Here is a 27,205-nt window from a genome sequence, read left to right as displayed (position 1 = left end):
CTGGAAAAAAGTTTGTAAGCCGTGACCAAGGCTGTGTGACAGGGAACGGTGTGAGACGTTCCCGAGGCTGGAACTTGCTGCCTGCTCCCAGAAAACCTCACAGGTAATTGTCTGGTGTAAACACAGGAGTAATTGTCTATGCGGAGTGTCTGATTTAGCAGATCCTGGAGTTCTTACATCTGTTGGATTCTTCAGCTGGAGCTGGCCTGATGCGGAGCAGCTGCACTCGAGCAGGGTTGCGTAAAACTCGGGGCATTTTCTCTTCTGTGCTGGTGGGTGAAGAAAAGGGAATGAAGACGAGAAAGAAACTCATTACAAAGGACAGTGACTTTTGCAGGCTTGTAAAAATCCTGTGAGGTTTTGCTTTCAGGTGTCTGTGCTGTCACCCGCTCTGCGTATAAATTCCACAGGGGAAACGTAGGTGAGCCCAGCGTGAAATGATAAACTAACGCGGCCGTTCTCTGGCGGCTGCTAAGCTGAGGTTTTCTTTAATCCACCCGCCCCACAGCAGCGAGCAGGCTGCGGGGGGTGCTGCAGGACGGGTGAGGGGAGGGATGTCGGTGGGGTGCGAGGCCGCGGCCGGGTGATGGAGGCCGGAGCGCGGCGGCGAGGGGACGGCCTGGGGTCACGGTTCGCGTCTCCCCGAGGAGCCCTTCCGCCTGCGGCGGCCGCGCTTTGCCGGGGGCAGTAGCGGGTGAGTTCCGATGATGCTCTGCCCGCGTGCGCAGCTTTGCTTCGCCTGTCGAACTGCCTTTATTTTGATCCACGGGTTTTCGGCTTTTGGAACAAAAAATCCCCCGGTAGGAAAGGCAGGCGCGGGGGGCAGGCGCGGGCCCGGCGCCGCCGAGGAGCCCAGGCCGCGCGCTGGGCCCGCCCTTCATCGCTCCCTCGAGCCGCCCCCGCCCCGCTGCTGGGGAGGGACGGGGCGGGGCGGCGCGTGCTCTGCCTCGTGACCGGCTGGGGCGGTCACGTGAGCGGCGCGGGGGCTCGGCCCGTCCCCAAGATGGCCGCCTACCTGCAGTGGCGCCGCTTCGTCTTCTTCGACAGAGAGACGGTGAAGGAGCCGCCGGGGCCGGATGGGGCTGGCGGGAAGCCCTTCGCCCTGCCCCCGGGCATCGCCGTCTGCGACTCGGGCCGGGGCAGCCTCGTCTTCGGGGATATCCTGCGGGAGGCGGCGGGGGCGGGCGCCGGGGCCGGCCGGGGGCTCGGCGGGGCCGGGTTTCCCCCTTAACTGTGTGCCTTAACCGTGCTCTACATATGGAAGGGCAGATCTGGTTTCTGCCTCGCTCCCTCCAGCTCAGCAGTTTCCAAGCTTACAAGCTGCGGGTAACGCACCTGTACCAGCTGAAGCAGCACAGTATCCTGGTTTCTGTTGGGGAGGATGAGGAGGGCATTAACCCCTTGGTAAGTCAAAGAGAGGACAGCGCCTTCGTATTACGGGCCGTCTGTAAAACTACAGCGGTTACCTTGGCCGGCCTTTCTTCCCTTGAGTAGCTTGCTCGTTCTGTTATGTATTGTGCCGGCTCTTGCCCTCCTGATACCTCGCGTTTTGCTTATGCTGGGCCGTCATCGTTTGTAGGTTAAAGTCTGGAACCTGGAGAAACGAGATGGCGGCAATCCCCTTTGCACGCGAATTTTTCCAGCGATACCAGGTAATAAGCCTACAGTTGTATCCTGCCTCACCGTCCACGAGAATCTTAATTTCATGGCTATCGGTAAGTAAAACCGAACTGTAATAGCTTAAGAAAAACCTTACAGTCCTTACATAAGGAAAATGAATAAATAGCACAAAAATCAGCGCCCTGACAGTTTTTCTTTTTGCACAGTTTTTACGTTGTTCTCACAGAGACATAGTGTATCCTGTGCTGTCAGAGAGCTTGAGAAGATAAATACGTAAATTTAGCCTGAGTCTGTATATATTAGAGTAATAACTTTGATACTTAAAAGGGAAGACGTATTTCTAGGTGATGTCATCTTTCCACGACAGTCAGTACAGTTATGCATTTGTTGAACTTAGTACTAAATTTAGCTTTTGTTGTAGGGCAGGAAAAAACATGGGGTTTGTGATATCTAATGTTTCAGAGAGATTTTTTTCAAGCACTGCATAGAAACCTTTTTTTTTTTTTTTTTTTTAAAGAAAAAAAGCCACTTTCCCTTTTTGGGTGTAACCATTCTTTTGTAGTATTTCGTGCTTAACTTCTGACAGACCAAGAGCAGAAATGTTGTGCGGTTACAAGTGCTTTCAGTGAGTTGGTCCCAGCAGTGAAATCAAAAAGCTTTCTGTACATGTGCTGTGGCCTTCCACCCTGGAGCAATTTCCCAGACTGGGGCTGCTGGCAAGCTGTGAAAAACCACGCGTTTTACTCGCTCTTAGGAAATCTCTAGTCTTTTTACAGTGTGTAGCGTGTTTCAGATAAGGAAGTGAATCAAAACGATAGTTGCAGTTGGTGGATGAGAAAGCTATTTGTAAAATAAAACACAGACAGACTCAAACAAAAATAACCCGCGAGTGAAGTTTGTGTGTGGAAAGCGAGTTGAACCTTGCGGAACGGTGACGTGCTGCGTGCCGGTGGGTGCCAGCTCTGAACCCTAATGGGCGTAACAGGGTTTTGGCACATGCTTCCTTCACGCGAGAACCGGTGGTAATCCCATTACTTAATACGTTGCTGGCGAGCAAAGTGTTGTCGCTGACTGGAGCTGCCCTAACTTACCCTGGATAGCGTTTCAGGTGTGCCATGTAAGTAACAGTGCAGTCTGTCCCCTTTGCCAGGATTTGCGGATGGGAGCGTTGTCCTTACAAAAGGAGACATCACTCGGGACCGGCACAGTAAGACCCAGATCCTACATGAAGGCAGTTACCCGGTTACCGGCCTTGCTTTCCGACAGTCTGGCAAAACAACACATCTCTTTGTGGTGACCACAGAGAACATCCAGGTGGGAAGTTAATTGGGAAAAATGAGGCTCTGACCTGCAAATTGCCTTGCCTTCAGAGTCTAGTGCAGAACGATCCCCAAAACCTTGCATTTCCTCTGTAGTCTTATATGCTTTCAGTGAAAGACTATCCTCACCTGGAGCTGGACACTCACGGCTGTGGATTGCGCTGTTCGTCTCTCAGCGACCCCTCCCAGGATCTCCAGTTCATCGTGGCAGGGAACGAATGCGTGTACCTTTATCAGCCAGACGAACGTGGCCCCTGCTTTGCCTTCGAGGGACAAAAGCTGATTGTCCACTGGTATCGGGGGTACCTCATCATTGTCTCCAAGGACCAAAAGACATCTCCAAAGTAGGGCTCCATGGAACAGATGAGTTCTTTTTGCTCTTGCAGCTTCCTGCTTTCCCTCTTTTTCCTCCTTCCCTGTGAAGGTTAGCTCTTGGGGGCTGAATGTAACTTTGTCAGAGGTTGTTAAGATTCATCCAGACCCATTATGTGGATTAACTTCTATTGCGAGAGTAGCACGGTTAAGCATGCTGAATGAGTGGGTTTTGGTTTGGGGTTTTTTTTCCAGTCCTGTGAGTTTCTTGGTCTAAGGCATAGATGGAATTTGTTTATAAATACATGGTGTTTTGCCTCTGAGTCCGCCTAGTTTAAGCGCCCAAATGAACCCCCTTTGTCTTGCTCTCTGGATGTCCCTAGTTTGTGTAGGTGTCACGAATTCAAGTGACGCTCTCCCTGTTTTCCAAAACTGTCTTCTGCTCTCCAGGTCAGAGTTTGCTGGGAACGAGGCACAGAATTCGGACAGACAAGTCCTGAATATCTATGACTTGTGCAACAAATTCATTGCATACAGCTCGATCTTCGATGACATAGTGGATGTCTTGGCAGAGTGGGGTTCTCTGTATGTACTGACCAGAGATGGGAAGATTCACGTTCTGCAGGAGAAGGATACACAAACCAAACTCGAGGCATGTCAGTCCGTTTTGTTATTAGTCCCTGCCCTATATCTGCAAGACTGTACTGGCTCTGCGGCTGAAAAGTCGAACTGTTCAGGTATTTCAGCTGCATAACAAGTGACCCGGTAGCTTTAGAGCATAACCAGGGTTGTAAGGCATTTGGTGTACTTAAAAGCCCGAGCACATGTATGTGTACAGCACCAAAAAGAAGAGGTGTGTTTTGTGGGGTGGTGTTTCCCTCATACTGATCTTACCGTGTGTTTAACAGATGCTGTTCAGAAAGAACTTGTTTGAAATGGCCATTAACCTGGCCAAGAGCCACCACTTGGACAGCGATGGCTTGTCAGAGATTTTCCGGCAGTATGGCGATCATCTGTATAACAAGGGGAACCACGATGGGGCCATCCAGCAGTATATCCGGTAAGCAGGGGTCCTGTGGAGCTGTGATGGGGTCGTGCAGGTAGGAGCTATGGAAGCCTCGACCTCTATTTCAGCCTAGGAATTAAAGCAAACCAAAACAAACAAAAAAAAGCAACACACGAGGTGAAAATTCTACCAGCAGAGAGAAACGTGTCAGTGAGATTAAAAGCCTCAGAAAAAGTTGCTTGAAAACCGCTCCATACATCTTAGGATAAAGTTCTTCTCTTTAATTACATTAAAATGTGAATAATGAAGGCACACGGGAATGGAGTGGGGTCTGATGACGTCATTGGAAAAAAGGGATTGCTCTAGGTAAGATGGATGATGTGATTTGACCATGTATGGCAGTCTTCTTGGAAAATGCTCAAACAGCTTAATGTCAAGTTTAAAACGTCTCGATTTTTTTTTTTTTTTTTTTTTAGAGCTTGGAGCAGGCTGTTTTGGGGCTTGCTGAAAACTTCAGTCTCTTTAAAATGCCACAAAGTGGTTAGGTTTGTGGGGAACTGAAACTTTTGAGTCCCAATGTTTAGCAAGAGTCAGCGTGTATTTTATTGTCATCTTGCATTAAGCATCAGGATAACTGTGGCTGAACTGCTCTGCGTGGGCATGAATGTTTAAAGCTGACTTTGGGTGATGCGACTGAAATGAGGGAAAACACAGCTCTGTTCCCTGGCTTTTGGGCTTTCCAGTTAGCTGTGGGCAGAGCATAGTCCATCTTCTCACTGCCTCCTTTAACGGAGGGTTAACTCCTTGTGTGCTGTCACTGTCGTCCCGATCGTGGCCTTTGTAGAGGGTTATTTGTTTCGCCGTACGTGTGGATGGGTGAAGTCTCACCACAACCAGTTGTTACTTCTGATGCATAGCTGAGTTTGTCCCAAGTGGGTTAGTGCCTGCTGAAGTTAAGGCATCTCTGTGCTCCGTTGTTAATTTCCCCATTTATTTTGATTTCCTGGGTATACGGTCTCTTGTAACGTAACTCTTCCCCTCCCAGAACTATAGGGAAGCTGGAACCGTCTTACGTTATTCGGAAATTCCTGGATGCTCAGCGTATCCACAACCTCACCGCTTATCTGCAGACGCTGCACCTGCAGTCCCTGGCCAATGCGGACCACACTACGCTTCTGCTGAACTGCTATACCAAACTCAAAGACAGCTCCAAACTGGAGGAGTTCATTAAGGTACTGGGGGAAGGTGAAATCATGCAAAGGTGTTATGTCATAAGAATTAAAAACGGGTCGCGGTGACGTTGCACACTGGCTCCTGTGGGGCTGTTGAGAGAGAGAGAAGAATGGATTTGTCCCTCAGTAGCCCTGTCGTTGCTCCTTTATTTCCAAGCTCTGGTTACGTTCTCGGTTTGGCTGGCTTGCCATTTGAGTCTGGACTGTGCTGGCTTTTGCTGGCAAGCACGTGAGAGACAGTTAGACTACTTCCTTTCTGCACCTGTGGCCTTTCCCTTGCAGAAGAGGTACTGAGTCGTCCCTGCTCTGGCTTTCCTCCTCTTCCAGAAATGATTTCCGCTTGTGGACTGTGGGAATATTGCTGAGGGACCATCTTTCTGCTTTTGTTCTTGTAGACGAGTGAGAGCGAGGTCCACTTTGATGTGGAAACGGCGATCAAGGTGCTTCGTCAAGCGGGTTACTACTCCCACGCTGTGTACCTGGCGGAGAAGCACGCGCATCACGAATGGTACCTCAAAATCCAGCTAGAGGACATCAAGGTGAGGAGACGTTACTGCTCCCGTGTTCTTACTGGGGAGAATACCACTTCTCTAGCCTCCTCTTTAGTCGGCATACCGTTTTGCTGACCTCTTACCTGTGCCTAGCACGCTGACAGGACTGCTGAGGCAGCAGTAACAACACCTGCTGCCGCTTGTGTGCTGGCTTTCCTCTTTCAGCTTCTGCAGTAGAGTAGGGGTGGTAGTCGGAGGGTCGTCTTTGTTCTGTTGCACACGTGGCTTTTTACAGTGCCCTTCAAGAGGAGGGAGGGTCGTTAGAGGTGAATCTAAATTGCGTTCTCTTTCCCCTGGACCACAGCCAGCCTTCCTCCCTGAGGAGGAAAGCAAGCAGGAATAGTGAAGTGAGCGAGAACTCAGAGCTAACAGTGTTTGTGGCATACTCGCAGCATATCTTCAGTGCTTTCTGTCCTGACCTTGAAGTGGAGAGCGGAGGCCGACATCACGTGATGATTTTGCTGGTTGCCTCCACAGAACTACCAAGAGGCTTTGCGCTACATTGGAAAACTGCCTTTTGATCAAGCAGAGAGTAACATGAAGCGGTATGGTAAAATCCTGATGCACCATGTCCCTAACGAGACCACAGAATTGCTGAAGATTCTTTGCACTGATTACCGGCCATCGGGAGACAATGAAGGCCCTGGGATGCTGGAAGGTAAAAAGGTACGGTTTGCGCTGAGAGTCGTTGCTCTTGAGCAGTGACTTTGCGCCAAGCTCCTGCGCACCTTGTGGTGCAGGCCTGATGTTCTAGGTGTAATGAGAAGCCCCGTCCTGGTGTACTGGTGGTCCCAGAGACGAGAGACTGCTTAAAGCTATTGCTCAGAACTGATTCCTGCCGTAATTGGCATCCCACGCTGTGCTGTATCCGTCACATCACAGACTCTGGGAATGAGTGTGCCATGTGGCCGGGAAGAAGCAGTGGTCTGGTTGAGACTGATCTGGGTGCTTCACTTTTTCTGTCTGTGTTACAGGCTAATTCAGAGGAGTTCATTCCAGTCTTTGCAAACAACTCCCGGGAACTGAAGGCTTTTCTGGAGCACATGACTGAGGTGCAGGCTGACTCTCCGCAGGGTGTCTATGACACTTTACTGGAACTTCGGCTCCAGAACTGGGCACATGAACAAGATGAGCAGGTTTGAGTTCCTCCAGTTTTGTGTTTTGAGAGGGAGATTTTGTGTCTTTGAATCCCATTTGCATTCCTGCCAACCCATAGCCTTTCTAGATGGGCACTGATAACATGAGGCAGTACATATGCTGTGCTGGGCAACCGGCACGTAAATGGGAAAGCAACCTGCTGTCTGGGAGAATACGCCTTTCAGTGAGGCTGAGCTTGTTTTGTATGAATCTCATTTGAGAACAGATTCCAGACAATACAACCCCTGTCGGCAGATGCCTCTTCCACAAAAGCAGCTCTATTTGCTTGCCTAGATCTCTGAGGATGCTGACTGTTTGGGCAAAAGAAATCACATCCTGTTTGCTTAAAAGGGATAGAGGGCAAACAGCAAAACTGTCCCTGTGCAAGAGCTGCAAGTTGTTGTCAGGTCTTAGTGCGAAATGCTCTCTGTGTGTGTTGCCGTACCTGACCTCTCCCCCTTCCCTGTAGGTCAAGGAGAAGCTGCACAATGAAGCCCTCACCCTCCTGAAGAGCGGAAGGTTCAAAACAGTCTTTGATAAGGCCTTGGTCTTATGTCAGATGCACAATTTCAAGGATGGTGTCCTCTACCTCTACGAGCAGGGCAAACTGTGAGTGTTGCTCTTGTCTGTAGAGTCCTGTCCCTCCCCTCCCACTGCAGGGATTTCTGAGCCGAAACTGTTGCTGTCTTACAATGGTAACGACCTCTTCAGTAACTCAGGATATCTTGTTGTCAGAGCAGGGCAGTTATGTAGAGAGCTGAATCACAGACCCGTCTTGGCTTCCGTGTGAATGTCTGGGGATTGCGTGGCTGGGTGAAAACCTGAGGTCCCTGTAACAAGTCAAAAGGAGAGATGGATTGTTGCAGCTGATGCGTCTCTCTTTCTCCCGTAGTTTCCAACAGATTATGCACTACCACATGCAGAATGAGCAGTACAAGAAGGTGATTGAGGTGTGTGAGTTGTATGGAGACCAAGAGGCTTGTCTCTGGGAACAGGCTCTTGGCTACTTTGCGCGGAAGGAGGAGGACTGCAAAGAGTATATTGCTGCGGTGCTGAAACACATCGAGAACAAGAATCTTATGCCTCCACTGCTTGGTAATAATAACACGTGGCATCCCAGAAAAAAAACCCCAAACCCAAACTAGCTGATAGTACTCTCTGTAGATCAGAAATTTGAGAGAAGTATCAACAAAGTTTGAGCCCACCATTTGAAGTGCTCTGTTCACTGCTCTGCAGAGAAAAGTGATGTCAGTCACAGCTCCCAAATTAGGGAAAAAGATCCGTGATAGAGATGTCTGTACATGATTTCTGTTCCATCAGTGTGGGGAGGTGAAGGGCTTGCTGAAATTCCTGCTATGCCTTGGTGGAGAAGTTGAAATGGAATCCAATCTACGAGATCCTTGCTTTGCCTCTTCTGCTCCAAGCTATAGCTATCCAAACATGCCCCCAGTCACCCGTTTCTGGAAGAGGTCAAACTGAAATTGAGTCTTTAAATGAGCTCTCACGATTCAGTAAGAATGCTGATTGTCTTTGCCTGTAAGTGGCCTTTTACAGGAGAGCGATCGGTTAGGACTACTGCAGCTGCAGTGCTTTTGCTTGTGTTGAAACTAACATCTCTGTTGCTCTCAGTTGTGCAGACGCTGGCTCATAACTCCACAGCCACACTGTCTGTGATTAAGGATTATCTTGTCAACAAGCTGCAGAAGCAGAGCCGCCAGATAGAGCAGGATGAGCAGAGAATTCAAAAATACCGAGAAGAAACTACAAGGATCCGCCGGGAGATCGAAGAGCTGAAAGCAAGGTGCGGGACTGTGTGTTTTGTCTTATATATAGGATAGAACTGTTGTTTTCTTTTACTAAGGAAAAATACACTTTGTGTCTCTCACCATTCTGCTTCCTCTCACTCTCTCAGTCCCAAGATCTTTCAGAAGACCAAGTGTAGCATTTGCACCAGTGCCCTGGAGCTGCCTTCAGTCCACTTTCTGTGCGGTCACTCCTTTCACCAGCACTGCTTTGAAAGTTACTCTGACAGCGATTCAGAATGTCCTACTTGCATGCCAGAAAATCGCAAAGTGATGGACATGATCCGAGCCCAGGAGCAGAAGAGAGATCTGCACGACCAGTTTCAGCATCAGGTAGGGTAACGTTGCCTGTCTTATCACGTTTAAATAAATAGGGTTTAGATCTGTTTACAGATCCCCAGAGGCTGGTAGAGAAGTGTAAGGCTGAAAGGGTTTTGTAAACACGGTTACGTTGTCTGTGATAGCGAGGCATTAGGCCCTACTAGGGTGACTGCATTATATATGGGGCATAGAGAGTCCTTTGCTCTCCTGAAACTCACCTGACCCCAAAACCGAACACCCGCAACTCTCTCAGTCTGTCCTCACAGCAGAGGTGCTCCAGCCTGCTGATCATCTCTGTGGCCTCCTCTGGACCCGCTGTAACAGGCCCGTGTCCAGAATGGGGCATTAACTACGTGTCAATGCATGCGGGAACTAGAGTAGCTTTCCTGCTTAAGGTAGTTGTTCGTTACCTTTTCAGCGCATGCCTCAAATGTAGGATTGAAACAAGAGGCGGAACAGCAGGCAAACCTTAGTGGAGGAGGCCGCCGGTGCAGGCCTTGGCTGAGCGAGCAGAACAGCCAGGGGCCGGCTGGGCCTCCATGGGAAGGCTGCCAGCGCAGGGGGTGAACGGAAGGGGGACGGTGGCCTTTGCTGACGCTGCTGCCTTGTGTCCGGCAGCTCAAGTGTTCCAACGATGGCTTCTCCGTTGTTGCCGACTACTTCGGTCGAGGCGTCTTCAATAAGCTCACCCTCATCACGGACCTGCCCTCGGGAAAGGCGGCCGCCACCATCGAGGCGGGCCTGCAGCGGGAGCTGCTCATCCACACCAAGCGCAGCACCTGACCGCGGCGCCCGCTCGCGTTGTACGGGCTCCCCTCGCTCTGTCCCTCAGCCCCGCAATAAACGGACCGGCTGCCAGCACCGAGTGCCGCGGGGGCGGCCGGGCCGCCTCCCTCAGCGCCGCCGCCGTGACGGGGCGGGGGCGGGCGGGGTCACGTGGGCCGCCGGACGTGACGGCGGGTGTCGGGGCGGGGCCATGGAGCGCTGCGGGACAGGCGCGGTCATGGCGGCGCCGGGAGCGGCGGCCGGGAACGGGGCTCAGGCGGGGGGCGCGGCGCTGACCCGGCCGTCGCCGCAGGGCGGCGAGAACGGCGTGGGCAGCAGGGCCGTCCGCGTGGGCACCCGCCGGAGCCAGGTAGGCGGGACACGGTGCGAAGCCGGTTTGCGAGCAGCGCGGGCGGCGGTCGGTTCCAGGTGGCGCGGCTGCCGCTGAGGTAACGGGGGGGGAGGCTCGGTAACGGGGATCTCGCTGTGGGCTTTTCGCCTGCGAGGCTTGCGCGGCTCCTGCAGGGAGGCGGGGAAGAGCAAACGGCTGACGGCCCCCCAGAAAACCCTCCCGGGGACCAACGGCTTCGGCTGCCGCAGGGGCCGCGTCCAGAGATAGAGCGGGTGTCGCCGGCCCGGGGCGGCCTCGCCCAGGGAGATAAACCCCCCCGGGGCCTTCGCGCCGCGATAACCGTGTTCGCTCGGGTCGCGCCTCCTAGGCGGGATTCGGTGCGTTGGGGAAGGCGAGGGAGGCGGCCAGGCGTGCCCGCTGCCGCTTTCCCTGACCCGCGGCTCTGCGGCGCTTTGCGCAGGGAAGCAGCTGCGTGTGGGGCACGACGGTGCTGCGGGCAAAGGTGGTTGCCCCGGGCTGCACAGCTCATGGGTGGGAGAGCAGCTGAAACTCACCTGCGGTTGCTCGGGTCTGCCGCTGCCTGTGTGCGGAATGAGACTCTGCTGGTGTAATTCTGTTTATGTTTTACTCGCTTCTGTTGGCCTTACGCAAGGGAGTGTTCTTCCTGCGTTTTACTGCTCTAAGATCTGCTGCTTGCTATGCGTGCAGACCGCAGCTGTTACTTTTGTGTGTTTGTCTGCAAAACCTCCACGTAGAGCTCTGGTCTTACGGAGGATAAGTAACTCATATTTGCCAGTAACTATAGATTTCCCAGTGGCCTGGTGAAATCCTATTGGCTTCTCCCAAAACCTTCAGCGTTGGTAAAATTCGTACTCTTAGAAAAAGCAGAGGGTGCCCAGCGTGTGATGTGACTTGTTCTTTCATCACTGAGCCGTGGGAGGTTTGGCTTATCTTTCTGCCCTGATGATGCGGGCATCTTCCAGCAGTCACAAGCCGCAGAGGTGAAACCAAGCCCCTCGCGTTAATAGGTAAATACTGTCTGTGAATTAAAGCGCCCAGGTGGTATCGAGAAGTGGAATTTCAGTCTGGGGGACAGCTAGTGACCTTGACAACATAGCTGGGAGCAGAGTGCGTGAATCCTGACAGTCTTCTGCTCTAGTTGCTCTTTCTAACTCGATAAATTCTTTGCTTTGCCTTGCTAGTGCTTTGATCGCGGCAGTGCTGGGCACGGGGAGATGTTATTCTGCCACTTTGGTGGAATGCTGTGGTCATGATATGAGTTCACATGGTTCAAGGAGTTTGTACATATAAGCAGCCCCAAGTACAATCACTCATTTCTAATGCTTTTGATTTAAACAGTGTAGCGGTCACGCATGCCTGACCATTGAAGAATGGCAAAGTGCTTTCTAGCTACTGTGTGGTTGATGTACTCTTTGTGTAGGGCTTTGCTTTCTGCTTCGTTGCAGCTGGCCCGGATTCAGACCGACAGCGTAGTTGAGATGCTCCGTGAGCTGTACCCCGACCTCCACTTTGAGATTGGTAAGTTTTCTTGGATGCTGCCATGGGGTGGACGGCAGCGGGAGCCAGCCACTTATCTTTGTGTGCAAGAGGTGTGTGTAGAGTGCTGTCACGAGGAGGGGGAGATTCGACCCCGCTTATCTAAGAGTGCCATCTGAATTCGGTTAGGCTGTGTGGCTGAGCATCTGCTGCTGGTTTCTTCTAGGCGAGAAAGGTGGATTTTATAAGCTCCTGACGGTTGAAGATCTGCGTGTGTCATGCTGACGGTGTTAGTTTGCTCTGTTTGAGAACCTAGTGTCGCTATGGCCGCAGCCCGCTATGCGTTAGAACATTTTCCTGTCCAGGGCATGAGGTGTTCAACAGCGCAGGAATAACAGGAGCTCGGCCTTGCACTGAAGAGAACGGCTGAGTACCTGTTTAGTGGCACTCCAGAGAAAGACCGTGGCGATTCCCATTGGGTCAGCTCTTCCCAAAACCTGCCCTCTTCCCCCTCGCTCTGTTTTTGAGGACAGTGAAGGAAATCCAGATTTCACTTGTCTTGAGCGCAGTGTATTTCTAGATTTGAGCTGCTCTTACATTTATCTTGAGTCTGCGTTCACGTGGTACTGTGTGGCGCTGCGCTGCTCGTTACACGTTACATAGATATTTCCCATCTAGTCCTACGCTGTGACCAAGCCTCACGTTTTACCTGTGCTCTCTCTCTGAGCAGTTGCCATGTCAACAACTGGAGACAAGATCTTGGATACGGCACTTTCCAAGGTAAAGGTTCTCTTCTTCCTCTGCGCAGGAAGTAATTGTGTTTGATGTATTTGCAAATTTTTCTTCTGTGATTTGTGTTCCTCCGTTTATGTGTAGATTGGGGAGAAGAGCCTCTTCACCAAAGAGCTGGAAAATGCACTTGAAAGAAATGAGTAAGAGCTCATTGTTTTTTCTTCCTGCTCTGGCATTTGTGTTGCTCTTTGGACATCTTTGGCTTGCTGCGTATGTGATCTAGTTTCTTACTGCTCTGGTACCTCTCTGGCTAAGAAATCCTTTGATAAGTCAGTGTTGTTGACTTTTTTATTTTATTCTCCTCTTTACCCTGGGCTTAGGCCGTCTATTTTTAAGTGGAGTTGTGTTGCTTGTTCTGCCCTGGTGAGGTTTTTTCTCCTGTTTACATGTGCGTCAGAGAGGATGTAATCTAAGCTAACTCCTGCTTGCAAGTACGTTCTTTTAAAATAAAACTTTGCTTGGTGGTGTCAGCATGCTGCATAACATATTTAGTGTTAACATTTATTAACATATTTGTGTGCTAACTATGCAGGAGAAATGGGCATATTTGTGTGCTAACTATGCAGGAGAAATTCCTCCCTCTTCTCCAAAGTAATTTCCAGGGAGGATTCACACTTTTCTGTAGATGACCTGCAGGCCTACGGTAGGTACCGTGTGAGCTCCACCATCTATTCTGTGATTACTCTCCTTTAATTTTTAGAGTTGACCTTGTGGTTCACTCCTTGAAGGACCTGCCAACGTCTCTTCCCCCGGGCTTTACCATCGGCGCTGTCTGCAAGTAAGTATGGGCGCGAGGCTCGATCCTCCGAGGGACTTGCATTTTACCGTGTTTGTAGTGGTAGGAAAGCGCAGTCAGCTCAGGTCCTTTTAGGCGTTCAAAGTTTGACCGCCCTCTGGACAATCTCTGAAACGGGACACGCTAGAGCAGTCCTAGTGTTCTGTAGCCAGGGGGTTTGCTGGAACTTCTTGCTTTTACAATGGTGATGGGGTATTTTGGAGCCAGAGGCAGTTCCTCTGGGCGTTAAGCTTAACGGCCTTCCATGAAACGATGTCTCAGTCGTTCTGTGCTTGCGTTATTTTGCAGAAGGGAAAATCCACTTGATGCTGTTGTCTTTCATCCCAAAAACTGTGGGAAAACACTGAGCCTCCTTCCTGAAAAGAGGTGAGTGGGGAGAGGAGGGGGAGGAAAGGTACAAAAACGGAAGGGAGGAGTTGGTTCATGCTTCCCAGTGGCGAGTCAGTGATCTCCTTGCTTTGTCCCGTGGTGGTTTTACACTGCCTTCCCTGAGCTTTCCGTAGATGGGACACTAAACTCACTTGATGAAAAGAGCAATGCTGTCTCGCGGGAGTGCTGTACACCGAGTGCAGTTGGATGTCTCGAGCCACCCTTGAGTTGCAGTGGTTTTCTCAAGTTGGACCTTTTCTTACCAGCCCCCAGAGTGAATTCCTGCTCCTTTGTATTGTGCATACTGCAGGGGAATTCGTGCAGTGCAGCTGGGGTGTCTGGTGCGGTATTTTAGCTTGCATGGGCCTGAACTGCGCTCTTGTTCTCACCCAGCCAGTTCCGATTTCTTTTTTTTTTTTTTCCGGCGTCACTTTCTTATGGTTCTGCTGGGAGCATGAAGGGTTTCTCCATTTTGAATTGCCTGACTAGTGTTCCCTGGCTTTTCGTAGAGGTTATTGGAGACTTTTGTCTGAGACAGCTGAGTGAAATTACTCAGATGAAGGTAACTATTAGAAAGATATTTTTTTTTCCTGTGTTAAAGTAAAAGAAACAAGCTAGCTGTGACACATAGACTCGCGCTTCTGTGCATCTGGATAGCAGGAAAATCTCGTCTGGTTTAGGTGCCAGGGCACTAAGAAAAGCGAATAGTGTACGTCTCTAGAAAGGAAATGCTTACTGCCCAGACTGGCAGTTTTTTGTGGTTTCCAGTTATGCGCCCTACTGTTTCCAAAGGTTCTCCTCCCGCCGCGTTTCTGTCATTGATGAAGTCCTTCCATTTTAGTTACTACAGTTGTCTGGCCATGTCTGGTTCAGTTTGGGGCAGTCGAGTCTTTTTTTTTTTTTCCTGCGACAAGTGGTGTGGTCGTTAAATGAGGTTTCGTCAGTCCGTGGCGGTGGCTGGGGGCTTCTCTCCAGAAGCACCTCCTGTAAATCGGTTCTTCGGGAGTGACTTGCCTGCATCCAGCTTCAGCCAGGCTTTATGCTGAACCTCAGACAGCGGGTTTGTTTCTTGTAAGGAGATATAAATCATTGGCAGGCTCTTGGATCTTCATTTCAATAAAAATAATAAAAAAAAATGCGTCGTTTGTTTCCTTGAAAGCTCTGACGTATCTCTGGCTGGAGGTGAGTGTAGGAGTATTCTAGATTTCATTGCTTTTATTTTCCCCACAGTGTGATTGGAACCAGTTCACTTCGGAGAGCCGCCCAGCTCAAAAAGAAGTTCCCTCACTTAGAATTCAGGGATATTGTATCCTTTTCTGGCAAAATGTGGGAGCTGGGTAAAGCTACAAATGGGAGAATATAATTTAATGTGAAATCTAGAATCAAGGCTGATTGATAGCCCGGACCTAGAAAAACAAACTGCCTCCTAAAAGGCTGCCCTCCGTGAGCCCATTCGGAGAGGGGGCTCAGCGTGCCAAAACCCATTCTGTTCCCTGGTCTCTCATGAGGCTGCAGAGAAGGGGCCGGCCTTAATCTCTCTTATTATTCATTATTATTATTATTATTCATCTGCAACCCGAGTTGCAGATGAATTTGTACATTAAGGAACGTTTGAAAAACTACTCGATGGGTGCCCACCGTGTGTTTGTCACAGCGGCGTGGCCAAGTGCCAGTTGGTTCCCGATACCAGGAACGCGATTTGGGCCACTAGTTCCACTGTGGGCCGCCGACCTAGTGGTAAAAGACATGGTCACTTCAGACCTCCTTCCCTGCTATGCAAAAGAAGTTGGTGTTGTGCGTTAATAGTGTGCTTGAGTGACACATACAACTTGTGAGAGTCAATGCTTGAATGCTCTGCAAAATTCTGTTTAAAGAAACAGTTGTCTGTGTCGAACGCTTCTGTCAGAGTGGCACTCTGATTCTCGTTTGGAGGCCGTTGGATTCGGTACTTTCTGTAAACGCACTCAAGCGTGGTTATAGGACTGTGCCTGCTCTTTCTATGCTTGCTTAATCGCTTCTACAGAGAGGGAATTTAAACACCCGCTTAAAGAAGCTAGATGAGAAGGAAGACTTCAGCGCCATCATCCTGGCTGCCGCTGGGCTGAGGAGAATGGGCTGGGAAAATCGCATCGGCCAGGTGAGGAGCAGCCAGTGTCGTTCTCTGCCGAACCGTCAGCTGGGTGCCTTTCAGACCTTGCGGTCGTCCCGTCAAAGATGAGCATGTGGTCTGCTGAACCCATCGCTGCCTTAGCTCGTGATTCGATGCACTTCAGGGAGGATTTTTTTTTGTTGGTGGTAGTTGGTTTTGTTTTCTTGGCACAGAAATTTATACTGTTCAGCTTTCCGTGGTGCAATAACAGTTTGTAATCTGATCGTCTCCCAGCATTTCACAATGCACGAGTCCGGCAGCACAGCGGTGTGTGTGACTAAGATTTTTCTGTTGGTAAGATTTTTCTAATTCGCAAAGTCTTAGAGTCCAGGTGAAAGAAAATGGGGGTGGAAGCCCTGAGGCATGGGAAGGGGGAGGTGATATTTCTTTGGTCAGGCGCAAAAGCAGCTGATGTTAGAGGTGAGCCTAGAATTTGTCTCTCGCCTCCTGTACTCTGAACAGCGCAACCTGAGCTGACTCTGACGTTACTCTCTTCCAGCTCCTAAGCCCTGAAGATTGTCTGTACGCTGTTGGACAGGTACGTTAGGACTTCTGTGTTGTAACCCGTGCTGCGTGTTGAAGCTGACAGCAGTATAATGTGTCAGAGTGATTAATTGTGCCGAATACTTCTCGGGTGTTGGTTGCCAAAGAACCACTGCATCGATCTTTTTGTTGGCCGTCACGCTGTTTTAGGCACAACGTGTGGGAAGAATGGTAGTCGGCTTTGTTACCCGGTGTGGTGGGGGCAGATTTCTATCAGTAATGGAAAAGCGGTAAATGGTGAAGCTAACGTGTTACAGCTGCACTGGGACGACCCAGCAGATATGGGGCAGGCTCTGGCAGGGTCAGTGTTGCGCTGTACCGGCATAATGGTGCAGAATCACTGCGGTATCTTCGTCCTGTGACGCTCGGTGTCCTGACTCCCGTAGGGTGGAGCTGAAACACCTGCCTTGGAGCGCGTTCTCAGAGCTCTTGTTTCCAGGCAGGCAGGCCTGTGCTGGCCGTGCAGCCGAGCTCGCACAGGGCTGCACAGCGGGGGCCAAACTTGCGAAACCCGAGCTGGCGATGCATTAGTGGTCACAGGTGATAAATACGCAAATTCAGTCTGAAATTGTGATTTTCATCATGCGTTTGCCAGGGTGCAGTTCCTTCCCCCCACCCCCGTCTCGTTTCCGTTTTGGAAAATAATTGTTTTGTCACTGTTAGTCATTCAGCACTTGCTCTTTATCTTGAGGTAAGGTTGGGAAGTTTGGATTTATCCAGCCTTCTTGTCCTAAAGGGACGTTGGGGTGGGTGTTTCTACGTATGCAGTCATAACCGAGAGAGGCTCTGGAACGGTTTGAGGTGACAGCATGATCTTGAACACTTGGCTGAAGTCAGGTCAAGTCTTCCCTTTACAGCAGCTGCTGTAGGATGGCTCTGCAACCAGTGAATTGTTTTGTAATTCATTTCTATAAACGTCTAAACATCACTCCCTTAGTGAAATGCATCCAAGCCTGAGTTCTGTTTCATGATCAACGCTGAGTGCACACAGAGATGGATGAAGCTGAGGAATTATGATTGTGTTCTGTGTTTCTTTTTCTTCTTATAGGGTGCCTTAGCAGTGGAAGTTCGTGCCAAAGACCAAGAGACACTGAATATGGTATCTGCCCTGCATGATGCAGACACCGTGTTACGCTGCATTGCCGAGAGAGCCTTTATGAAACGTTTGGTAGGTGTGGTGTCCTCGCTCTTCTGCCTGCAGCAGTAAATACTGCTCTGCTGGTTGACCCGATGCCATAGCATGGGAAACCTGTTACACTTTCCTAAAACCGCGAAGTAGAAATTGGTTCTGAATCGAGACGGGCCTGAGGAACGCTGGGCAGGGCTGTGTGCAGCCTAAACTTTTCAGAGGCTTTGAAAAGCCTTGAATGTGTCTGGTAGGAGCCTCCAGTGTCAGCTGCTTTCTGTTTTAGGAGGGTGGATGTAGCGTCCCTGTCGCTGTCAACACCGTGCTGAAAGATGGCCAGGTGAGGAGTACTTGATATTTATCTGGTGTTATTTCTGAAAACCTATTCCAGTGCACGTATGTTCCCTGATCCTTCCCTGAAGGCAACTCCGGCAGATACCTTTATCGGCTCCTGACTGAAGCCTTCGTGGTTTGTGTCCAAAGCAGGAGTTTGAGAACGGGTCTGGCTACTGAAGCTCAGGCTTCTAGAAAAATCCCCGTACAATAAGTACCAGATTTCCACCCCACTCTCTTCTTTAAAGGTAGTGTTGCCCTGAGATCTGAAAGCCTCACTTCTGACCCCAGAAAATCAGTGTTTTTACACAATGGAGTGTGGTTAAGGAGATGGGAAGCTAGAAAAAATTTGATCTTTCTCCTTGGGAAGTCGCCTGTTCCCTAACAGGGATTGCTTTTCTGATAGTTGTATTCTACTGCTATCCTTGCTGATCCCTCTGCACTACAAAGGCCTCCCCTCCAGACTTAGCTTTGAATGTCGCGTGGTTGGTTGGGGTTTTGGTTTTGTTTTTTGTTTTAAAAGGGCGTAGTTGGCTTTCTGGTTGTTAATGCGGTATTAATCCGTTCTGTATGTCTTTTCCAAGTTGTATTTGACAGGAGCAGTCTACAGTTTGGATGGATCTGACAGCCTAAAGGAGACTATGCAGACCAGCGTTCATTATCCCCAACAGGTACGTGGGTGGCTTCAAACTCCAAACCTGAAGCTGAATGACAATACCAGACCTCTTGAAATCTATTACTTTTGGTCTGGTTCCTTGGAAACGGTAACAGCGCACTGTTCTTGAGGCTCCTCGGACCCCAGATTTTATCCTGTTCCACGTGTGGCTCAAACCGTTCATTGCCTGCTCCTTCCTGCTGCCTTACCTTCAGGTGTTTACGTTTGCAGAATGAAGATGGACCAAATGACGATGTGCAGCGTGTTGGCATCACAGCCAAGAACGTCCCTGGTCAGGCCCAGGAAGCTGCAGAGAACCTTGGTGTTGAACTAGCCAGTTTACTTCTGAGCAAGGGAGCGAAGCATATCCTTAGTGTGGCGAGGCAGCTCAACGATGCCCGCTAAACCTCTGGTGTGGTTGGCACAGTTGCTATGACGCTAGTCTTTGCAGCTACACTATCATCCCCTTTTGGAGGAAGGGATTTGTTTAAATGTGAAGCGGTCTTATTGGATGTTTGGGCACAAAAACTTGAAATACTAAACTAACTCACTCAAGTAGTTTATGCTGTTCAGGGTTTTCACCCCCTTATGCATTTCTCTAAATTGCAGAGTATCTCTATGAAGTTTTTTCAACAATTCTTGTAGCTAGGAAGTTGAAACAGAAAAAATAAAATTAGTCTAAGCGTTCTCCTATTCATTTAGGAGCAAGGCACTCGTTACAGATGGATCATCAGAGCGGCATCGTTGACTGTACTGAAGTGCTGTACTGTGCTGACAGTACCAAAGTACTTTCAGTAGTCACCATTATTATTTGGGCCTGTTCACTCATCTGAAGGCTGCTATTAGATTCCCCGTAGTAAAGTAGCACAGATGCTGTGTCCATCGTAGGTTATGGTAAGGAATTAGGTTTGCAGTTTTTCGCTGCAAATTTGTCAATTGGCCAGTAACAAACGGGGAAGTAAGTGGACAGCCAGTCTGGTTTCCCTTGTATGCTCACCTACGTGGATGATCCAAGACAGTCATTCATCTGTGCCAACCAGTCAAGGGGGAGCGGAAGAGAAGCCCAAATTCAGGCTATCGTGCCTTTCTCTGCAACTCTTTACCCTTTCCTTTTACTGGAAACTGGGTACCATTTTTGGTAGGGGGTTGCTCTGCTCTTGGTGGGGCTCATGCCTTACAGTGCCTTGTAGAAACACTGAAATGGCACCTTACTGGGGTCCCGTTTTAGAAATGAAGCATTGTTTTATTTTCTATGCAATGTCCATTGAATGTAACAGGCGACAAATACAGTGAAATTACACGCACACCGGTGCAAGTGTGTTTACGGAGCAGCTCGCCTGTTCAGTTTTTCTGACCGGACTCGAGCGGGCCAGTTCCTCGCTGCCCCTGCGCCCGGCCGCCAGCCCGCTGCGGGTGTCCGTTCACCCCCCGCCCCGTCCCCCCCGCGGATCGCAGCTCTCCCGATGAGCAATGGGGGTGGCCCTGAAAAGGGCCTTTGTGTGGTGCCGGGGCGACCGGCCGGCCTAGTACTCCTGCGACTGCTGCCCGCTGCCCTTCTTGCCGGCCTTGCTGGGGCCCGTGCCGCCGCCGCTGGTCTTCTTGGGCAGCAGCACGGCCTGGATGTTGGGCAGGACGCCGCCCTGCGCGATGGTGACGCCGCCCAGCAGCTTGTTGAGCTCCTCGTCGTTGCGGACGGCGAGCTGGAGGTGACGGGGGATGATGCGCGTCTTCTTGTTGTCGCGGGCCGCGTTGCCCGCCAGCTCTAGGATCTCGGCCGTCAGGTACTCCAGCACGGCAGCCAGGTAAACGGGGGCGCCGGCCCCCACCCGCTCCGCGTAGTGCCCGCGCCGCAGCAGCCGGTGAACGCGCCCGACGGGGAACTGCAGCCCGGCCCGGGACGAGCGAGACTTGGCCTTCGCTCGGGCCTTACCGCCGCTCTTGCCACGGCCAGACATGGCGCCTCGGTCCGCTGTGGGCGCTGTCCTCCCTCCGGAGCGCCGCGCTGAAGTGAGGCGGGAGGCCTCGCCCCCAGCCCTTTTATAACCTTCCGCAAAGTAGGGCTCGGCTCATTGGACAGCGCTGCCGCGCCTCGCTATTGGCACCTCTGCCGGAAGAAACTTCTCGCGGATTGGTCGTCCGTGCGATGCCACCGCGCTTGCCCCGAGTCCATTGGCCGCGGAGACCGGCCAATGAGAAGGTAAGGCGCCAAATTCATACCGGCTGAGGCCGTTAGTGCGCGCCGCCGGCGGGGGGGGCGCTGAGGGGACCGGCGCGGTGGCAGCGGGCCTGCCCGTGCCTCGGGGCCGCTGTGCTGTCAGCGGAGGGGCCGGGTACGCCGCGGGTGTCGGCCTCCGCCGGCTGAGAGCGCCGGCTGTGGCGCACGGGGACCCCGTGCTTCCCGCCCACCCGTGGGCGGCCCAAGCGCCAGCGCGAGTCCCGCGATCCCCGGTGGGGCCGCTTCCAGGGGTTTTTGAGGAACTGGATCGCCCCTGGGCCCCGGCCTGGCTCCCATCGTGGTGAGGTGGGGGGGTCCCGGGATGCCCGCAGAGCAAGGGGACCCCCATCTGTAGGGCTTACAGTGGCACACGGGGGGAGAGCAGCGACCGTGAGATACTTTTTAGGGGATTGTGGGAACGTGCGAGATGTATTTTTGTGTTGTTCAAGGGAAGCACCAAAAGCAGGGAAAAAGTCAAAGCAGACTGGGAGGAAAAAACATGGGAACGTAGAAGGAGAAGTGGGGTGAAGAAGGTGGTCATGCATGAACATGTTGCTGGGTGGTAGCCTTTATCTTTGCAGTCTGTCCTATCTCACTAAACTCCATTTCTAGCTTTTTTTTTGAGGGTGAGGGGACTGTCAACCCTCTGCGTACATGTATGTCCGGAGGACTAAATGGCAGCAACCGACATCAGGGAATAGGTGCCAGTGTATTTGTGGTACCAGCAAACAGGAATACTGGAGCATGTGCAGAGGGGCGGCCAGGCTATGGTGGAATGCCGGTGTGTGCGGTCACTAAAGCGAGCAGAATAACAGGTTTTGGAGCCAGGTGTCTAGTGCCAGATACGGGAGAGATCAGGGTCGGCAGGTTGCTGACTGGAGGTAGGCCTAAGCCAGCTTACTGGAGAAAAACGGGGTGGGCATCAGAGTTGGCTACTGGAATGCCACACATCTGGATCAGTTAGCAGAGATTAATTTCTCTCTGCTTCCTAGGTGAAAAGACTTGAGTAACAGCAAGTAGAGTAGCATTGTGGACCTCGGGTGTTCGTATGCCCCGGTGCCAGGAAATGCAGCAGTTAGTTACTGGACAGACTGAGCGTTTAAGGCCAGCTACAGAAGGGGTTCGAAATGTGCGTGCGTACACAGATGTGTTTATATGAATATACTAGTAGCCTTCCAAACTGATTGGCTAGAGAGGAGGAAGAGGATTTGGACGCTCATCCCATTCACGTTTGAGTGCTGTGTGTCTTCTGTGTTGATCAGTGTTGCTGGACATGTGTGTTTTTGCCTACCGGGAACACGTTCCCAGCCTTGCTACTGGCTGGACTTGAGGGTGTGGAAGTGCAGCGGCCTTGTGTCCATTAAAGTACGGGACTCCGCAACTTCTGCTGTCACCCATCTCAGTATCCCTGTCTGTGCTGTTACATTGTTTTGCTTTTCGCTCCTGGTATTCTCAAGCGGACTCTTTAGCCTGGTATTCCGATGGCTGTTATGTGGGTTTTTTTCTGTCAGGTAGGCAGCAATTCTGTGGTGCACTATGGTGCCAGATACTGCTATATAACAACTTGTATTTGAGGAAAAGGTAATTGTAGCTTGCAGGGTTTTAGTTCCACAATAATAAAAGGCTTTTACTGATGTCCTCCATTAGACAAGGACACAGCGATCCTTACTCTGCTAGCCTGTTCCAGACGTGTCCTGTTCCACAAAGGAAGGCAGGAAGACAGATGATAAAGATGTTCAGAAATAAAAGCCCTTCGGCAGGAACACTCCTGGGAGCTGTGAAAGAGGGAGTCTAGTGCGGAAATGATAAGCCTCCTAGCAGCGTGGAAGGCCAGAGATGTACCGTGTAACCTGGTTTCACTGCCTGTCAATATTCTCGAGGCAAAGCACTGAAGGGGAAAGGGTACCACGAGTTATTTTATTCTCAGAGCGCTCTGAGTTTTGAGTATGGTTTATAACATGTTACTCTGTGTCCACGGACCAAAGATAGGACTGGAGAAATCAGGAGAGGATTCTGGTTTACTTGCTCTCCTGTATAGACTCTCACTGAAACTGAAGTTTCTGTTTTCTCTCTCGGGGAACGGTAACGTGCTTGTTAGATGTACAGAGATTTCACCTTTCCCACCTTCCCTAAGTGCTGTGAGTAAACATTTGGGTCACTTACTTCCCAGTATTCCCAGGAACCGTAATGTCCAAGTAGCAGAGACTCTCTTTTGTCAGCAGAATTGGACAAAAGCCTTCCACATACAAAAAAAAAAAAAAAATTACAGTTCAAGGCTGGCCCACGCAGAGTAGTTGCTTGCATTTTGGCAGGTGTCCTGAGGTTCTCAGAGGGCCAGAGTAAGATCAGTTGAATCATTTGGTCAGCAATTGGAGAAAATCAACTGGCAGGTATAACTCTATCCCCTGCTCCCAGCAGCCCCGTCAGACGTCATAAAACAAACGCACCAGTTGGTACCGGATTGAAAATGCAATCGTACTGCCCAGGACCTAGATAAAAATCAGACAGAATGGAAACAGTGTTAAATAGTTTACAGGCTGGCAGATCCCTCCTTTCCAGGTGGATTTGCTATGCTTTCCAGCATGCGTCGTTTCATTAAATAACAACACTTAGGCTAAAGGTTTCAGGTACAGAAAGATGAAAGGCAGAAGTCTGGCCAGAGTCCTTCGTTCTTTGTCTGAGAACTGTAGTTATCTGCAGGGGGTTTCTGCGTGTGCCTGCACACAGTCACACTGTGAGAACAAGGGGAGAAGGTGAACGGTTGGGAACAACGCTTTCCTTCTTAAAGAGCCTGTATTATACCGTAAACCCTATGGTCTGTAATGCAAAATACCTCGCGTCAAAGCTGCAATTCAGCATCCTTACAAGAAGGCGCTGCCAAGACTTCTCTGCTGTGACCGGGCTCAACATCAAGTGGTATGTACTCCCCGTCCTCCCCCAGCCCCAACGTAGTCTGATAAGCCCTGTTCAGCCTCCAGGAGGGAGGGATGTTTCCTCCTTGAGCTATGTAAACCTCCGATTCTCCTCAGCTCGACTGCATCTTGTGTGAAGAACGTGATACTTTACTTCCCCCCTTCCCCTTGAGCCTGATTTGGATCTGTTTCTATTGCAGAGTACGCCTTTCTACCGGAGGAATTATTTGTCTAACCTGAATGAGTAGCAACAGGAGTGTGAGATTTCGCTCATGGGTGGGTCCGATCAGCTTTATAACAAAGTTAATAAGCGTCATATTATTGCACTCTGTGTATTCGCCATCTTCATCCGTTCCACTCCTCACATCTACTATGTGCAGGATCTTGACTGCCTGGGGAAAGAAATATTGCACGCTATTTCACCAGGTACGTTTGGTGCTCACCGGCTGGTTTTGCTCAAGATCCCTGTTGCTGTACCATCCCTGAAGCCTGGCTCATGCTCTTACAGGACAGGCTCATGATGGTCCTGGGCCACTGCTACACGTGGTTATTCTGAAAGATTGACCGTTAACACAATCAAGTGATCGCAAGGAACGGTGACAGACTAAGCAGAATAGTTTCTTCTGTATTTGAGCCAGGAAATAGTTAGCGAGCCCAAAAGTTTTACATTCCCTCCCCTTCTCTTCCTCTTGCATTTGATCACCACCTCAAAATGCACCTGGATTTTGAACGTTTTCCAGATTATTACCTTCAGAATGTATGTTCCCAGGGCAGAGAGGCTCTTAGTTTTGAATTTGGAGTAGCTCATCTCCAACTTCCCTGTACTAGGATTGAGCCTAAAAGAAACATTAGAATTTTAGTCCGGATAGAGCAAGGAGACAGAGGGGTCCTACGTAAGCAGACTTAGAGCCATAGCTGAGTAGTTGAGAGAGAACTCCGGTGGTGCAAAAAGCAGGAATAATCCAATATGCTTAACAGCAGCTGCTGATACCTAGTCCCTCAGACTGGGCTCAGTCGGGAGGAGATTCCTCCCCACCACAGCCCCACTATACCCATAAAGCTTCGTAGTTGTAAAAATAAAATAGAAGACTCTAATATGTGGAGCAAAAATTGCTGATATGGCATAGTGCCACAGAACGCTCGCTGCTCTGAAATCTTAGCAGATCCCACTGCAACAGCATTAAAAGCAGCCTGTATCAATTTCTCTCAGTCTTGGAGCTGAGAAAAACCATACTCTAACACTACTAAAAATCACTCTCTTGTATCTGGGAGGGTGGGGTGGTCAGAAAAGTTAACTTCTTACAGAAACCTCTCCTGCATGACTTGACCACAGCTGGCAGAGCGAGACAGATAACTTTTAACCATGAAGCTTACTTGGATGGCTTTTAAAAAGGGCTCCTACCACCACCTTTCTCGAGAAGCTGGTGCTGGAGATAAAAGGCACAACCTGTGGTCCCGTTATAGGTCACTCAGGTACATTACCTCGGCAGCCGGTGACGGGGACAAGGAATGACATGGAAGAGTTGAGGCAAGGAGTAGAGGAAGTTGAGCACTTGCGGGATGAAGAAAAGCAGCATTGTTTTGCTGAAGTGCCCCAAGATCCCCACCACGGCGAAAGTCATGCCAGCAAAGTAGCAGAAGGTGTCCCCAACGAACGCTCGCGACGGGTACCTGCAATCCACAGGGCAGAAAGGCAAATGATGGCTGTTGCTGCAAAAAACACTTTCTAACCACTGAACGTATTCCCACACGGCAGGTCGGGCGCCAAGAGTGAACTGCAGCAGATCCGTGCAGTAAGAACAACAATTGCGGGTATTTATGCTAAGAACTGCGGGACTGGGACCCACAACCTGACTTGCAGCGAATAAGGTATGAAAAAACAGCTAGCGAGACCTGCGAGGGAGCATATTCTGTGCATTTTGGTGAGCCGGCATGACTAGAATTGTTCTAATAAAAAGAAAAGCTACCAGTGCATCGGTGCTTTGTCAGTTCTTGGCTTTCTTGGTTCTACGTTCCAGCGTCCCACCTGCGCATCAGTAAGTGTGGGGAGTTTTTTTGTTTGAAAAGGGAGAAAGTAAAGGGAAAGGATGTTTCCGAAGAAACAATGAATGTCCATCCTCTTACCAGTTGTGGTAAAACAGCCCCAGCGTGGTAAAAAAAAACGGAATCATGAAGTAGAGAGAAAAAATGTGATCATCTCGATAATCCCCTATAGAAAAAAGGAAAAAAAATATGTTTGTGATAAGGCAGGGCTGGTTGATATTTAGTAATACCAGCTATTGAAATCTAGATTCCATCTCCCTTTGATTTTTGCACTCGAAAATGCATATGTTATCTTCCTTACCGTTTAACTCCACAATGTTGAACACGATAATGGAAGCAGCTATCACCAGCGACTGCCCTGCTTCGATTCCGTTAATTCCGGCGAGAATGTTGATGGCGTTCGTGCAGAACACCGCGAGCATGCCCATGTACACGTAGTAGAGGATACCTGCGGATCAGAGCGAGCGAGTGCTTTAGTATTCGCAGGTGAAGCAGGCCCCGCTCCAACTCGCCCCAGCGCTCGCTTCCTGCTTTGCCCGAGGATCCATTGCCCAGCGATCTCGGTGAGTTTTGGCGGCTTCTGGTGGTTCGGAACTTACCCAGGTCCAAGTGCATGCCCAGCAATACCCGGAAGGGCTTCGGCACCACGATGGTCGTGTTCCCAAAGCTGGTGAAGTAAACCATCAGCAGCGGGAGGGAAGCCATGGTGGGCAGAAGGAGCTTGTGGCGCCAGCGCAGGTTCAGCACGTCGTCTGCAAAGCCCAGGAAAATCATGCAGCAGATGGCAAGGAGTGAACCGATGAGCTCCACGAACTGCGGGACAGAGAACGGGACCCCGGTTACCGGTGCCCGCGCCCTGCCAGTGCCCGCCGTGCTGCCGGCCGGCCTCACCTCGTCGTGGGGAAAGGCCGCGCACTGCTCTTCCACGAAGCACCTCAGGAAGGGCACGGGGATGAAGCAGAAGAGGATGATGAGGAACACGGCCCCGCTGATCACGCCCTGCGCCTCGGGGCTGGAAGGGAGGTAAGGCGGGGAGTCAGCCCGGCCGGCCGCGGGCCCGAGGCCGCCGCCGGCCCGGCGGGGCAGCGCTACTCACACGGGCCGCCGCGAGGCCTTGTTGAGGTCTTCGCCGAAGAGCCGGGCGGCGAGGAAGCGGTCCTTGAAGGCCGGGATCAGTGTCAGCGTGGCCGCGAAGCCCAGCAGCGACCCGCCGAGGTTGATGAGGAGGGGGACGGCGGGCCAGGCCGCCATGTCCGCAGCGGGCGCTGCCCCTGCCAAGGGCGCGGAGCGGAGCCGGGCGCCTCCCGCCCCCTGTTTCCAGCCGGACGCCGGAGAGGAGGTACCGGATGCGCGGGAGC

General features: G+C 50.9%; 4 protein-coding genes across 7 annotated transcripts; 2 read left to right on the top strand and 2 right to left on the bottom strand.

Moving 5' to 3' along the window:
- Positions 1–975: 975 nt before the first annotated feature.
- Positions 976–10,158, top strand: VPS11 (VPS11 core subunit of CORVET and HOPS complexes). The gene is made up of 16 exons (XM_054223020.1): positions 976–1,161; positions 1,260–1,404; positions 1,580–1,715; positions 2,771–2,934; positions 3,036–3,283; positions 3,702–3,903; positions 4,160–4,311; positions 5,303–5,489; positions 5,885–6,028; positions 6,518–6,706; positions 7,015–7,176; positions 7,647–7,786; positions 8,070–8,272; positions 8,807–8,978; positions 9,090–9,312; positions 9,919–10,158. Exons 1-16 carry the CDS (start codon positions 1,004–1,006, stop codon positions 10,081–10,083), a joined length of 2,790 nt encoding a protein of 929 aa, XP_054078995.1. The 5' UTR covers positions 976–1,003; the 3' UTR covers positions 10,084–10,158.
- Positions 10,159–10,276: 118 nt separating this feature from the next.
- HMBS (hydroxymethylbilane synthase) lies at positions 10,277–19,981 on the top strand. Of its 4 annotated transcripts, none has more exons than XM_054223035.1 (13): positions 10,277–10,435; positions 11,884–11,956; positions 12,645–12,694; positions 12,791–12,846; positions 13,407–13,484; positions 13,791–13,868; positions 15,102–15,177; positions 15,895–16,008; positions 16,520–16,558; positions 17,612–17,731; positions 17,976–18,029; positions 18,607–18,693; positions 18,909–19,981. In XM_054223035.1, the coding sequence occupies exons 1-13, from the start codon at positions 10,277–10,279 to the stop codon at positions 19,080–19,082; spliced, it is 1,158 nt and encodes a 385-aa protein (XP_054079010.1). In that variant the 3' UTR covers positions 19,083–19,981. The 4 variants fall into 4 exon arrangements, with proteins under 4 accessions (XP_054079010.1, XP_054079012.1, XP_054079013.1 ...); XM_054223037.1 differs by having other exon boundaries at positions 10,281–10,514; XM_054223038.1 differs by lacking the exon at positions 10,277–10,435 and adding an exon at positions 10,521–11,024.
- Positions 19,982–20,112: 131 nt separating this feature from the next.
- On the bottom strand, positions 20,113–20,736 carry LOC128918605 (histone H2A). Its single transcript, XM_054223040.1, has one exon. The coding sequence runs from the start codon at positions 20,630–20,632 to the stop codon at positions 20,201–20,203; it is 432 nt and encodes a 143-aa protein (XP_054079015.1). The 5' UTR covers positions 20,633–20,736; the 3' UTR covers positions 20,113–20,200.
- A 2,059-nt stretch (positions 20,737–22,795) lies between these two features.
- DPAGT1 (dolichyl-phosphate N-acetylglucosaminephosphotransferase 1) lies at positions 22,796–27,189 on the bottom strand. Its single transcript, XM_054223034.1, has 9 exons — positions 26,944–27,189; positions 26,739–26,859; positions 26,447–26,660; positions 26,149–26,295; positions 25,929–26,013; positions 25,287–25,475; positions 24,553–24,640; positions 24,041–24,196; positions 22,796–23,381 (listed from the first exon to the last, which is right to left on the bottom strand). The coding sequence occupies exons 1-9, from the start codon at positions 27,096–27,098 to the stop codon at positions 23,316–23,318; spliced, it is 1,221 nt and encodes a 406-aa protein (XP_054079009.1). The 5' UTR covers positions 27,099–27,189; the 3' UTR covers positions 22,796–23,315.
- Between the last annotated feature and the right edge of the window lie 16 nt (positions 27,190–27,205).

This window comes from Rissa tridactyla, chromosome 17 (assembly GCF_028500815.1).
Source record: "Rissa tridactyla isolate bRisTri1 chromosome 17, bRisTri1.patW.cur.20221130, whole genome shotgun sequence".
Lineage (NCBI taxonomy): Eukaryota > Metazoa > Chordata > Aves > Charadriiformes > Laridae > Rissa > Rissa tridactyla.
The sequence above is the reverse complement of the archived record's forward strand: the minus strand, read 5'-3'. Positions and strand labels throughout refer to the sequence as shown.

What these genes read in the sequence shown, in the direction of transcription:
- DPAGT1 (XM_054223034.1), bottom strand. Translation starts at nt 27,098, where the DNA reads ATGGCGGCCTGGCCCGCCGTCCCCCTCCTCATCAACCTCGGCGGGTCG. An exon ending in CAACATTGTGGAGTTAAACG is followed by an intron (nt 26,014 to 26,148) that starts GTAAGGAAGATA and finishes TTTTTTCTATAG; the next exon opens with GGGATTATCGAGATGATCAC. An exon ending in TCCTGTTGCTACTCATTCAG is followed by an intron (nt 23,382 to 24,040) that starts GTTAGACAAATA and finishes ATTTTTATCTAG; the next exon opens with GTCCTGGGCAGTACGATTGC.
- VPS11 (XM_054223020.1), top strand. Translation starts at nt 1,004, where the DNA reads ATGGCCGCCTACCTGCAGTGGCGCCGCTTCGTCTTCTTCGACAGAGAG. An exon ending in GCCATCCAGCAGTATATCCG is followed by an intron (nt 4,312 to 5,302) that starts GTAAGCAGGGGT and finishes TTCCCCTCCCAG; the next exon opens with AACTATAGGGAAGCTGGAAC. An exon ending in CTCTACGAGCAGGGCAAACT is followed by an intron (nt 7,787 to 8,069) that starts GTGAGTGTTGCT and finishes TTTCTCCCGTAG; the next exon opens with TTTCCAACAGATTATGCACT.
- HMBS (XM_054223035.1), top strand. Translation starts at nt 10,277, where the DNA reads ATGGAGCGCTGCGGGACAGGCGCGGTCATGGCGGCGCCGGGAGCGGCG. An exon ending in TGGATACGGCACTTTCCAAG is followed by an intron (nt 12,695 to 12,790) that starts GTAAAGGTTCTC and finishes GTTTATGTGTAG; the next exon opens with ATTGGGGAGAAGAGCCTCTT. An exon ending in GTCTGTACGCTGTTGGACAG is followed by an intron (nt 16,559 to 17,611) that starts GTACGTTAGGAC and finishes TTCTTCTTATAG; the next exon opens with GGTGCCTTAGCAGTGGAAGT.
- LOC128918605 (XM_054223040.1), bottom strand. Translation starts at nt 20,632, where the DNA reads ATGTCTGGCCGTGGCAAGAGCGGCGGTAAGGCCCGAGCGAAGGCCAAG.